At 41.3% G+C, this 12,652-nt stretch overlaps 1 protein-coding gene across 1 annotated transcript in view; it reads left to right on the top strand.

Annotated features, from left to right (window-relative positions):
- The first annotated feature begins 8,215 nt into the window (after positions 1-8,215).
- The window catches only part of BPIFB2 (BPI fold containing family B member 2), a 37,913-nt gene continuing 33,476 nt past the window's right edge, over positions 8,216-12,652 (top strand). Inside the window, exons 1-2 of the mRNA XM_036748794.1 lie at positions 8,216-8,324; positions 12,233-12,326. Coding sequence (XP_036604689.1) covers positions 8,216-8,324; positions 12,233-12,326 — 203 coding nt within the window. The remainder of the gene's footprint in view (positions 8,325-12,232; positions 12,327-12,652) is intronic.

Genomic DNA, 12,652 nt, shown 5'->3' with positions numbered 1-12,652 from the left:
CCAAGGAGTTGGTGACTTGCCCAAGGTCACACAAATAGTTAGCATCAGAAGTGGAATTTGAACCCAGGTCCTCTTACTCCGAGGCAATGCTCTTTCTACTGTACCACACTGCTGCTGATGCCATTCAAACACCCAGTTGTTTGTCAGTTGCCATCAAAATGCCCAGGATTTCCAGTGAGCCATGAGGTATCTTCCGTGGTGGAAACACTAAGAAAGAGAAGATCTTCCTGTCCCAGAGTCAACAGTGAACATGACTTCATTTCAGTAAATATTTGCATCTCCTTGCAATGAGCTTGATTTGTATCTCATTGATGAGAAAGTAGCTCTGCACTTACATGTCCCACCAATTTCATGGACTGGTAAACTGAGACAAAGAGTGTTAAAGCGATAGCATGTTGCGAGACAAAAATCCTCTATGTGTTTGCTCCAAAGGAGGATCTATGTGCTCAAAGGGACTATTTCCAGACTCTGAAGAGCTCCCTCACATCAGTCAGTCTCTTACCTGTTTTTAGCGCCTTTGCTCATGCTGATCATCCTCTTCTTTGGCTACGTGGTCTGCTGGAAAGAACCAGGGATGTAAGTCATGGAATCATAGATTTAAGTGGAAACAGATTGTAGAGACTATCTAGTCCATTCTCTTCATTTCAGGGATGAAGAAGTTGAAGGTGATACGCCTAGTTCGTGGCAGAGATAGGGCTGAACCTAGTCCAGTGCTCTCTCCATTATGCCACTCTAGGTTCTCTTCTTGGGGAAACTTGTAGAACTTTGGATCCAGAAGCCAACTCAGAAGCCATTATACAGAGGAGGAAACTGAGGCCCAGTGAAGGGAAGTGAATTGTGCAAGGTCATACAATGAGTTGTCCTAGGAGGCTGGGCTTCTCTTCTATTGCTTTTTTCTGTTTCATCATTCTGACTGTAGCCCGATAAACTCACTGTGAAATGTTGGCTAAGTGGGTTAAACATTGCTGTGATGCTTCTTCCCTGTGAGGTAATAGGTGTGAGAAAACTTCCCCATCGAGGTATTGTTCCCTTCATCCATCAATCTATTGCAGACTGTCTTGTATTGTTTCTAATTGTTTTTTTTTTGTGCTGGAGTCTTGTCTTTCCAGCCATACACGAGAGTTCCTGATGGACAGGAGGTGTAAGGCAGGAGGTTAGGGCACTTATACAGTGCCTCCAAGCTAGTGAGTACTTCCTGTCCCCTTTTTCTGTGTCACCACTGTGCCCAGAACAGGGCTGGGCAGAGAACTCAGAAGCCATTTACATCTCATTGGCTCTTCCTCTCATTTTCACAGACTCATAGGTGCTGGAAGGGGCCTTTGGGACTATCAGATCTAACCCCCAATTTTCTAGAAGAGGGAACTGAGGCCAGAGACAGGAAGGTTTCACAGCAAGCCAAGGACAGACCCAGGTGTGTTGGACTTTTAGCACTGAGCTCTTCCCACCACCACCACCACCACCACTGCCTCCAAGGGGATTATTTTCTGCAGTTAAAGAGAAAACACTCTAACCAAGATGCCATATGAAACTCTGAAATGGTTTGAATCCCCTAAAAGACCATGAAGGAATTGGCAGGAATGAGACGGTATCCCAGTTAAGAACGGTACCAGCTTAGCTCACAGGCTGTGTAAAAGAACAGGTGGTAGGCTGGATTTGGCCCTTAAGCTATGGTTTTCCAACTGGATGTTGCTAAGGTCCCTTTCAGTTCTGACTTAAGATATAATAATATAAATAAATACAAACATAATATATATTATATATGAATACATAATATATAAATAAAAGATATAATATTAACACAATATATTGTATATGAATATATAATATAAAGATATAATAAAACTAAAAGTTAACATATGAATAAATAATATATAAATAAATATATTATATATGAATATATCATATATAAAGAAACTAAATAGATATAATAAAACAAATATTAACATAATATATGAATATGTAGTAATATAAATAAAATATATTATATGGATATATTATATATAAATAAATATAAAGACATAATACTAGAAATAAATATATATTTTTTGTCCCCTAGTTTTGCCTGACCCTATATCCAATTTTACTGTGGAGAAGAAAGATGATATCCCTGCTCTAAGAATTTCATCATCTAAATGGAGGGATGCCTGGATCTGGAGTCTGGGGACCTGGGTTTGGATGTCAGCTTTGCCATTTGTGACCTTGGGCATGTCCTGTCCCTTCTCTGTCCCTTAGTTTCCTCTTTTGCAAAAAAAGAAGAGTAGGAACAGAGGGGCTCTAAGTTGCTTTCTCGTCTCACTCTTATGATCCAATGTACATATAGAACCAATAATGCTATTATTAACTATACACAACTAAGGTAGTGCAGTGGATAGAGCACCCAGCCTCAAGTCAAGTAGGATCATCTTCCTGAGTTCAAATCTAGACGCAGACACTTACTAGCTGTGTGATCCTGGGCGAATCACTTAAGCTGTATTTCCCTCAGTTTCCTCATCTGTAAATGAGGTAGCAAACCACTCTAGTGTTTTTGCCAAAAAAAAAAAACCCAAACAAACCCAAATGGGGTCATGGAGATTCGGACATGACTGAAATCACTGTACAACAATTCGTATACACATATTGTGTTACAAATGGATTTGCTTTCTCATCCATTCTGTCTTAGGATTCTCACGCTAGTTAGGTAGCGAAAGAGTTATCTCCATTTTATAGAGGAGGAAACAGAGGGAGGAAGTAACTTGGCCTCAGTTAGTGACTGAGTGCTGAATATCTGAGCTCAGATTTTCTCACTCCTGTTCCAGGCTTTTTTCCGCCATCAGAGGCAATGAAGCTATTCATACAGGAAGATAGAGTTTTCAGTATTTATCATGATGACTTTCATTTTGTGTAGTCCTGTCTCCCATACCCCCTCTCCACAGCAGTGGGGCTATTTTGTGTTTTTTTTCCTTTAAAAATTTTTTTGGTTTTCTATTTTTTATTATCTTTATTTTAGACAAATACTGAAACTTAAATACATAATAAGAAAAGCAAAAGAAACATATTATAAACTTAAATGCAAAATAAGAAAAGTAAATAACACGTCGTGCACAGCAGAACATAGGAGAGGATTCAGAATATATAGCAATATCTTTCCATTCCAAGAAAGCCTATATATTAAATATTGCACATTATGTTAAAAGCTATCCATCTTTGCTTCCTTGTAGATTTTCTTTTGTTCTTTGCTGTATACTTTTTACTTTGTTCTTTTTTCCCCCTTCCTCTCCCATCCCCACCCCGGGCTACAATTAAGTGTGGATATATATATATATATATATATAGTATATACATATATATGCATATATATATGTGTATACATATATACACACACATACATATATAAACATGTACTTTCCCTAAGAGATTCTACTCCTAATTTTTGTTTATTATGTTTGTGCATATCTCTTTTTTTCCTCTTTCCTAACTCCTTTACTTCTTCCCAAAACATTTTAATATTTAATTTTTGCAAATTACATGTAAAAACAATTTTTAGCATTTGTTTTAAAAAATTTTTGAGTTTCAAATTCTTTCCCTTCCTCTCTCCCTTCCTCCCTCATTGAGAAGACAAGCAACCTCATATAGATTCTACATGTGCAGTCATGCAAAGCATATTTCCATGTAAGCCATGTTGTGGAAAAAAAAAGCACAAACAAAAAACCCTAAGAAAAATAAAGAAATAGTATGCTTCATTCAGCATTCAGATGCCATCAGTTCTTTCTCTGGGGATAGATAGCATTTTTCATCACAAGTCCTTCAGAATTGTTTTAGATCATTGTATTGCTGAGAATAGCAAGTCATTCACAGTTGATCATCATACAATATTGCTGTTACTGTATACATTGTTCTCCTGGTTCTGCTCATTTCACTTTCATCAGTTCATGCAAGTCTTTCCAGTTTTTGTGGGAGACTCCTGCTCATCATTTCTTATAGGACAATAGTATTCCATCATAATCATATATAACAGCTTGTTCAGCTATTCCTCGATTGATGGACATCCCCTCAATTACCTATTCTTTGCCACTACTAAAAGAGCTGCTATAAATATTTTTGTACCTATAGGTCCTTTTCCTTTTTTATCTGCCTCTTTGAGATACAGACACAGTAGTGGTATTACTTGATCAAAGGGTATGCATGGTTTTATAGCCCTTTGGGCATAGTTCCAAGTTGCTCTCTGCAGAGTGTTTGAATCAGTATACCAACACTACATTAGTGTCTTAATTTTCATTGGGGATATTACATACTGACCCAACCCCACTCTCTTCTTTGGACCCCTTAGGAGCTATAGTGCACGTCTCAGCTATCTAAAGTTAGCATCTTCATCTTCTGCCAGCAGTAGCCAGAGAATTCCCAGAAAGAGAGCCATCCAGATAGAGTTATGGCTTAGTGTGAGGCTGAGGTTATAGCTCCACCTGGGGCCAGGGAAGGGGTTAGTCTCGGACCAGCATTAGGGCTCAGCCTAGGCCTGATGTCAGGTGTCTGGGTGGAGCTGGAGCAAGGGCTCAGTCTGTGGCTGCAGAACCAAACATTCTTAGGATGGGATCAACTGGTCTCAAAGCTGCCATTGTGTCTTGCTGAAAGTTGATCATGGGATTATAGCATTTCAAGCCAGAAGGGCCTTTAGAGAAAAATCTAGTCCAACCTACATATTTTTATACCGAGCAAAACTGAAGGCTAGGAAGGTGAAGTCAGTTATCCAAGATCACTTAGATAATTAGTAGCAGAGCCAGAATTTGAACTGACTCCAAATTCAATTCTCTTTTCCTTGTATTCAGTAAGTGTTTAATAAGTGCTTGTCAACAGATTTCCATTACCCCAGTCTTGATTTTTGCCTTCAATGATAGTTGACGCCTTTTGGAATGTTATTGGGTAGCCTTGAGAGGTCATATTAATTACAGGTCTAGTTTAAACCTCTTCAAGGCTTACAAATTGCTTTCTTTACAACCGCGCTGGGATGAAGATTGTCTCAGTCACATCCCTGCTTCTGGGAATTTCTGACTTGGATATGAGGATGGTTCAGTCCCTTCTCTTTCCTGGCAATTTCTGTCCCATCATTTCTTCATCCTAGATTGCTGTGACTTCAAGGAGTCCTCTCTTTCTGGGAATCCTCTGGTTACCATTGGGAGGAGATGAATATGTCAACTTATTGATGGGCCCTTTGGCAGCTATGCCCAGAGACGTGGCATATTCCTATCACCTCATTGGGGATGAATCCAGTTGGCAAAAGTCTTTATTTGCAGAGAAAACAGTGCCTATCAAAAGCAAATGGGCCCCTCCCTGGACACAAGGTGCTCATGGTTGCTGCTCCCTTTTTCCAAAGTGTCATCCTCTTTGGGAGGCTTATAAAGCAGTTCCTGGCCCAGAGAGAGGGAGGACCCAAGGCCTAACCATTGATGATCCATATTCCACAGGGAACAGATTGAGGTATGAATGGGAAAGCTGGTTTTTTTTGTGGGGGAATGAAGGGATCATAAGGAGGTAATGGGGTTCAATGCAAAGATATCATCAGAAGACCTGGGTTCTTGTGCCAACACTACCATTTACTAGCTGTGTAACATTGGACAAATCACTTCCAGTATTTGGACCTCCCCTCTTTTACAAAATAAGGGTGTTGGACTAGATAAGGGGTTCTTAACCTGGAATCTGTGAACTGATTTAAAAAATTTTCTTTAGATAACTGCATTTCAGTATAATTGATTTCCTTTGTATTCTCATGTATTTTATTTAAAAAAAAACCCTATTACTCTGAGAAGGGGGGTGCACAGACTTCAACAGACTGCCAGAGTTGAGAGTGGGTCAATGGCACAAAAAATGTAAGAACCCCTGGGTTAGATCATCTTTAAGGTCCTTTTCAACTCTGCCCCTCTAAGTCCTAAGGTCCGATCCAACTCTTCCATTCCTTGTTCTAGTTTCTGCTTACATTTGATTTTCTATGGTCTTTTTAAACTCTAACATTCAACATCCAATGTTCTACCATTCCATGTTCTAAGCTCCCATTTTGGAAAGTCCCTTTAAGCCCTGGTGTTCTACGTTCTATATTTTCCAGGCCTTTTTTTGGCTCTAACATTCTAAGTGTTAAACTTTAATACCTATGGTGCTGACATTTGATTTTTTTCATAGGATTAATGATGCTCTTGGAGGCTTATTCTTAGAGACTCCTGCAGGATCCTGTCTATCTTTTAACAAGTAATTAAATTTGTCCAAGTACTCTGGTGATTTGGACCTCAGGACAGTGGAAAATAACAACAGCTTGATGGTTACAAGATGTAGATGTTAGCACTTTCACTAATTCTCTAGGTGACCTTAGGTATTTTCTGGGCCTCAGTTTCTTTCTCCACTTAGGAGGACTGATAATCCCTGCCCTACTCCAGCTAAGGGGCTGATCTGAAGAACTGGTGAGATACTGAACTTGGGGAAAGGGAAGGACCTAGAAAAAGCTAGAAGTGCTGACCCCACTGAATTTTAGAGTTGGAAGTTACCTCTAGAGTTGTATAGGAATCTCCTCTTACAACATCATTGACGGGAGTCAAACAACTTCTGACTGAAGAACTCCAATGATGGGGAACCTACCAACTGTTGAGGCAGTCTGTTCCACTTTGGGACAACCAAGGGTTAGGCAGGTTTTCTTTATATTGAGAGGTGTTGTTATTGGTAGTTTCAGTTGTGTCTGACTTTTCATGACCCCATTTGGGGTTTTTTGGCAAAGATGCTAGAGTGGTTTGCCATTTCCTCCTGCAGTTAATTTTTCAGAGGAAGAAACTGGATTAAGTGATTTGCCAAGGATCACACAGCTAGCAAGTGTCTGAGGCTGTATTTGAACTTATGAAGCTGAGTCTTTCTAAGTGCAGTGCTCTATCCACTATGCAACCTAACTGCCCACATTTAGAGGTAGGTAAACATAAAGAATTTATTAAGCACTAACTATGTGAGACACTGTGCTAAGCCCCTGTGATACAAATGCAATTAAATAAGATAATATTTGCCCGGTAGGGAAAGATACTACATAAAGGAGAACTAGAAAGTGGGAGGGATGGCTACCTAAGTGGAGCAAGGTAGCTATCAGGGGGATGGGAAAGTCAGGAGAGTGAGTTGTATCAGGTGAAGTGTCACTATGGTCTGTCAAGAAATGGAGGTTAGCACTAGGGAGTCACCAGTAAGGAAAGTGGACCACAGTGGGAAGTTTCAACAGGTGGAAAGGTGGCTGATGATGTAAACATTCTGGAAAAATGAATTGAGTCAAGTGTGAGCAGAAATCTGACTCTCTAATTTTTACCTGTTGTTCCTCTAAGGAACTTTCTAAGGAAAATTGAGTTTAATCCTTTGTCTACATAACAGCCCTTCATGGAAGTCTTGTCTACTCCAGACAAAATATCCCCAGTTCTTTTAATCAGTCCTTGTACACAGAAGATTAACTAACTAGTCCTTTGGCAGGTTCTTTGTTGGATTTGAGTCCTGACATAGGAAGTCTAGAGCTGGACTTGAGTCTGGGAAATAAACCCACCCAATAAGACTAGTCCTTGTGTGACATTAATTGCTGATTCTCCAAGGTCCCTGAGAAAAGGTCTCTGCATGTTCCCTGAATACTGGTAGGGCTAAGGCAGCATGGACATAGGACTGGGCCTCCCAGCCTCCAAGCTTGTCTATTGGACCAAATGATTGGGTTCAGGTTGGGGACCACGCTGGGATGATTGGTGTGTGTTTCCCTGGGAACATCCCCAAAGCATTTCTTCTCTTTTCCTCTGTAGCTCTCTTAAATCTGAAAATTCAGGTAAAGTCTTCCCCCAAAGTGGGGTAGCTCTAGCAGGGACTTGAATAGTAAGCAGTTTTCCATCCATTGGCTATTTGTAACCATATTTTGAGGTGGGTGAGGCAGGAGTTGGCACATCTATTTAATAAAGGATGAAATGGAGGCTGGAAAGGGAAATGTCCAAGGTTACACATCATGTCAGTGGTAGATATGAGATTAGAACACAGGTCCTCAACTCTCAATTTGATTATATGTTCCCTTTTACCATATTTCCTGAAAGAAGAAGAGGGAGTTGATTAAGGGAAGAGATTCTTTAGCTTGTTTCATGGATGAGTTTTGATAGAACCAGCTCCATTTTAACCCCCAAACCCTTTCGATGAGGTACCAGTTATCCTGTTCTCACCAGGTTCCTCGATCCATAACTCGTTGCCAGGATCAGCCATGTTTCTATTCTGTACCTTGGGATTCCTCCTTGGGATGTTGGTTCCATTCTGTGAAGCCTACTCACCAAGGGTTGTGGCCAGGATTAACCAGGCCACCCTGGACTATGGTAAGTGAACGCCTGACTGAACTTGTCAATCAGAATAGCCGTGAGCCGTTTCAGTGCAGAACAAGCAGCACATCTGGGTCAAGCAGTAGAAGAGGTGCCCTCAAATGAACTGTAATTCATGATATGAAAAGGATACAGGGAGTAGTAATTAAGAGAGATTCAGTTATGGGAGAGGGGGAGTTGGTTACTCTAGTGGCTTATTAGCAGCATTTTCTGCTAGCTTCTTTTAAAAAATGAATTAGACACGTTAACAACTGGTTAACAGACTCACTGTTTCTCTTGCTGTGGCAGTGCATGTGCTGAATTTTTATACCCTCTAAATTTTGCCCTGATGGCCTTGCCCTATTTATAGCTCTGTAATCAGCTGTGGGGGCTACCTGTCATGCAATTAGGCAATACCACTACTACTAATAATAGTTAGCATTTATATAGAACTTTAAGGTTTGCAAAGCACCTTACACATGTTATCTCATCTGGTTCTCACAGCAACCATGTGAAGTAGGCGATATCCCCATTTTGCAGATGGGAAAGCTGAGGCCAAGAATTTAAGAGACTTGCTTGGGGTCACACAGCTAGTAAGTGTCTGAAGCAGGATTCAAACTTCATGGCTTCAGAACGAATGTTGGTGGTAGAATTTGTGGTGCATTAGATTAATCTTTGCGTTTAATCAGAGCAGAGTGCTTTCATGGCAGGGGCCAGGAGCCTGAGTAAAAGGCCAGTGAGGGAGGAGTCAGGGCTTTCATATCAGATGCAAGTGGGAGGTGCTGATGATGAGCCTGCAGAGGCTGAGGCACGCTAGCCTAGGTCTGGGAAGTTTGGTGTTGGCTGGTCATTCGGTACTGGAAGGTCATGAGCATTGGTTTTGCATGTGCTCTGAAATTGTACTCTGTGGTGAAGGGAGCTTTCGCCTTGGAGTCATAAGGCCTGTCTTCTGGTCTAACCAACTCTGTCACTGATTCACTATGTTACCTTGGGCTAGATGCTTCCCTTTTCTGCAATGCCATTTTCAATGAACTTTCTGCGGTACAAAATATTTGACATACTATAAGAGCAGCTAACATATAGCTCTCACTATGCGCCAGGCATTGTGCTGAGTACTTCACAAGTATTACCTCATTTGATCCTCTATTTTCTTCCCTATAAAACAAAGAAATTGTACAAGGTGATCTCTAAGGCCCCTTGTAGCTCTGCCATTTTATGTTCCCTCTAAGGTCTGAAATTTGTGTTCTAAGTTTCCTTCTGTTGCTGACATTCTACCTCCCCAGCTCTGACATCCTCTGTTCTAAGGGCTCTCCTAACTCTAAAGTTCTGTGTACTAGGTCCCTTTCTTCCTAGGATTGGTAAAAAGTTTTATCTGTGAACCATTAGAGTGATACGAGCTGTAGGAACACGCCTCTTGGGTCAGACAGAGTACTGTGTTGGTTCTAGCTGATGTTTGGTCCCAGGCATAGGGTTTCCTGTCATGAGTCTGGTTGCCTAAGTCTCCTCAGAGAGAGCTCTTCTGTGTTCTTACAGTTTCTCAGCCTGTCAGTCAAGAAACACTAATCAAATATTTACTATGTGCCATGCACTGTGCTAAGTTCTAGGGATAAAACAAAAACAAAAAACAACACACTCCCTGTCCCCATAGAGGCTTATATTATATTTTAAAAATTCTATTCATTTATTTTTAATATTTGTTTAAAAATGTTGATTTCCAAATTCTCTCCCTCCCTCCTGCCCTTCCTCCACCCATTAAGAAGGCAAGCAATACGATATCCATTATACATGTGAAGTCACATAAAATATATTTCTATATTAGCCATTTTACAAAAAAAAATAAAAAGCAAGCAACATAAAAAATAGTGAAAAAGTATGCTTTTGTCTGCACGTAGAGTTCATCAGATCTTTCTGGAGGTGGATAGCATTTTTCATTTTGTGTCCTTTGAAGTTGTCTTGGATCATTGTATTGATCAGAGTAGCTAAGTCTTTCACATTTGATCACTGTTACAATGTTGCTGTTACTGTGTACAATGTTCTCCTGGTTCTACTCCCTTCTCTTTGCATCAGTTCATATAAGTTTTCCTAGGTTTTTCTGAAACCATCCTGCTTGTCATTTCTTATAGCACAATAGTATTCCATCAAAATCATATACGACTTGTTCAGCCATCTCCCAATTGATGGGCATCCCCTCAACTTCCAGTTCTTGGCCACCACAGAAAGAGCTGCTGTAAATATTTGTGTACATATAGGTCTTTTTAAAGTGGGCTCATAGTCTCAAAGGATTGACAATATGAAAACAACCATGTACATATAAGATGTATGCGGTGTAAATGGAAGGTCATCCCTAAGGGAAGGGTTTGGTAGCTGTTTCCCTCCTACATACACCTCCCCTCCAAAGGCTTCCTGTGGAGATGGGATGCAAGTGGAGTCTTTTATGATTCTCCATTTGAAGAATGTGTCCTTCTGGGGACACTCTCCCACTCCTGAGGCACCCACTCTATTTTTTTTCGAGTCTAACTGTTCAGAGATTCCACCCACTATCGAGCTGAAAATTTCTACCCATTGTTCTGGTCCTGCCTTGGAGATTAATCCTTTCCCCCCATAACAACCTTTCCAACAATTGCAGAGTTATCAAAATCTCTAGATTTAAACATCCCCAGTTCCTTCAGCCGATTCTGGTTAGTCTTTAGTTCTCTCACCCTCCTAGTCACTCTCCTCTGGATATGTGCTTTGGTTTGTCGATACCCTTTCTAAAATATGCCCAGCAGAGTCACCTCGAAATTTGCAGTGGCCTTTGCTGGAATCTCCTTGTCCTGGGTCACATCTAGGCCAGGAGGGCCATTGGATCCCTTCTGCTGGCAGAGGATAAAGGATGTCAGTGATCCATGGTGGATTGGTGTAATGGATACACAATGAAAGGGCTGATTGCCTTTGAATAGCTGGGTCTGAGAGGCTCAGGCTCTTTTCCTGGTTCTGTCACCAGACTCTGTTTGACTTTCTTTTGTCCTACTAGGGCTGCATCTGCCTTTGTCGATTTCAAGAGGAAATTGTGTGGCCGGCCCAGGAATTCAGAGGGCACACCTTCCCTCAGGGTTGGTCAACTCTCTAGAATGCTGGGCCTTGGAGGCCTAGGATCCTGCTACTCTCCCTCCCTCTTCCCCACAAAGAGCCAAAAGATGGAGTCTCCTTCAAAGTGCATTCCTTTTCCTTTTCTCTAGTATAGTACAGTGGAAAGAACTCAGGAGGTAGTGAGCTCTCCATCACTGGAGGTGTACAAAGAGTGCACGACCACTTGTGGGCATGTTGTAGAGGGCCTTCCTGCTCTGCTATGATGGGATGGACTAGGTGCCCTTTGTAGTTCATTTAAACTCTGGGGTGCTTTGATTCTAATTATCCCTGAACTTTGAACCTGAAAATTTGGGTGCCTGTTCTGGCTTAACCACTTAATTGTATGACCTTGAGTAATATACTTACTTTCCACAAGGCCATTTACTCCCTTGTCAAACAGGTTGTTAATCAATAAACATTTATTAAGTGCAAGCTGTGTGCCAAATGCCAGATGATAATATTTTTCTCTACCTACCCCACAGGTCAGTTGTGAGGGTCAACTGAGATAATGGATATAAAGTGCTTTGAAATGATAAAATGCTTATAAATGTAAGCAATCATTTCCTCCTTCTCCTCCCTTAAAGTCTGCCGTGGATCTTCCTCTCTGGCCCCAAGTCTGGGGAAATCTGGAGTATGGTGTCTTACAGGGGGAAAAATTGGATACCAGGAGATGTGGGTTCTGATTCTGCTTTGCTGTAGTACCTTGTACTACATTGCTTTCTGTCTTATACAGTGAGAGGGATGGACTAGGTGGGCTTTAAGGTCCACCATGACTCTGCTGTTTTACAACACCCTGAAATTCTGCTCCTTTTACTCAGTGGCACAGATGGGCCGCACCGCTTTCCAGACTGCCCTGAAGATCCAACTCCCTGATCTGCTTGACCCAAAAGAAGTTTACTTCCAATCTGCCCCGTAAGTTCCCCACTGGGCCAGTCTCCCCCTCCCCGCCAGTTTTCTCAGAAGCTATTGCTGTTCCTTTTCAGACAGCGCTTATTCTATCCAAGTCAAACACAGTTGTGTCCCTGATCTCCTATCCTCCACATCTGAGCACAAGCATTTATTCACTCAGGCCTTGTCATGGGAGGCAGTGTGGTATTATATGGTGGCTCTGGAGTGTTGCTAGCCGTGTGACCTTGGGCAAGCCAAAGCATTCAAGCTGCATCCCTCTTCCTTTTCTCTAGTATAGTATATTGGAAAGAGCTTGGGAGGTATTGAGCTCCCCATCACTGGAGGTGTAC

The sequence above is a fragment of the Trichosurus vulpecula genome, chromosome 3 (genome assembly GCF_011100635.1).
Source record: "Trichosurus vulpecula isolate mTriVul1 chromosome 3, mTriVul1.pri, whole genome shotgun sequence".
In the NCBI taxonomy this organism is placed as follows: domain Eukaryota; kingdom Metazoa; phylum Chordata; class Mammalia; order Diprotodontia; family Phalangeridae; genus Trichosurus; species Trichosurus vulpecula.
The sequence above is the reverse complement of the archived record's forward strand: the minus strand, read 5'-3'. Positions and strand labels throughout refer to the sequence as shown.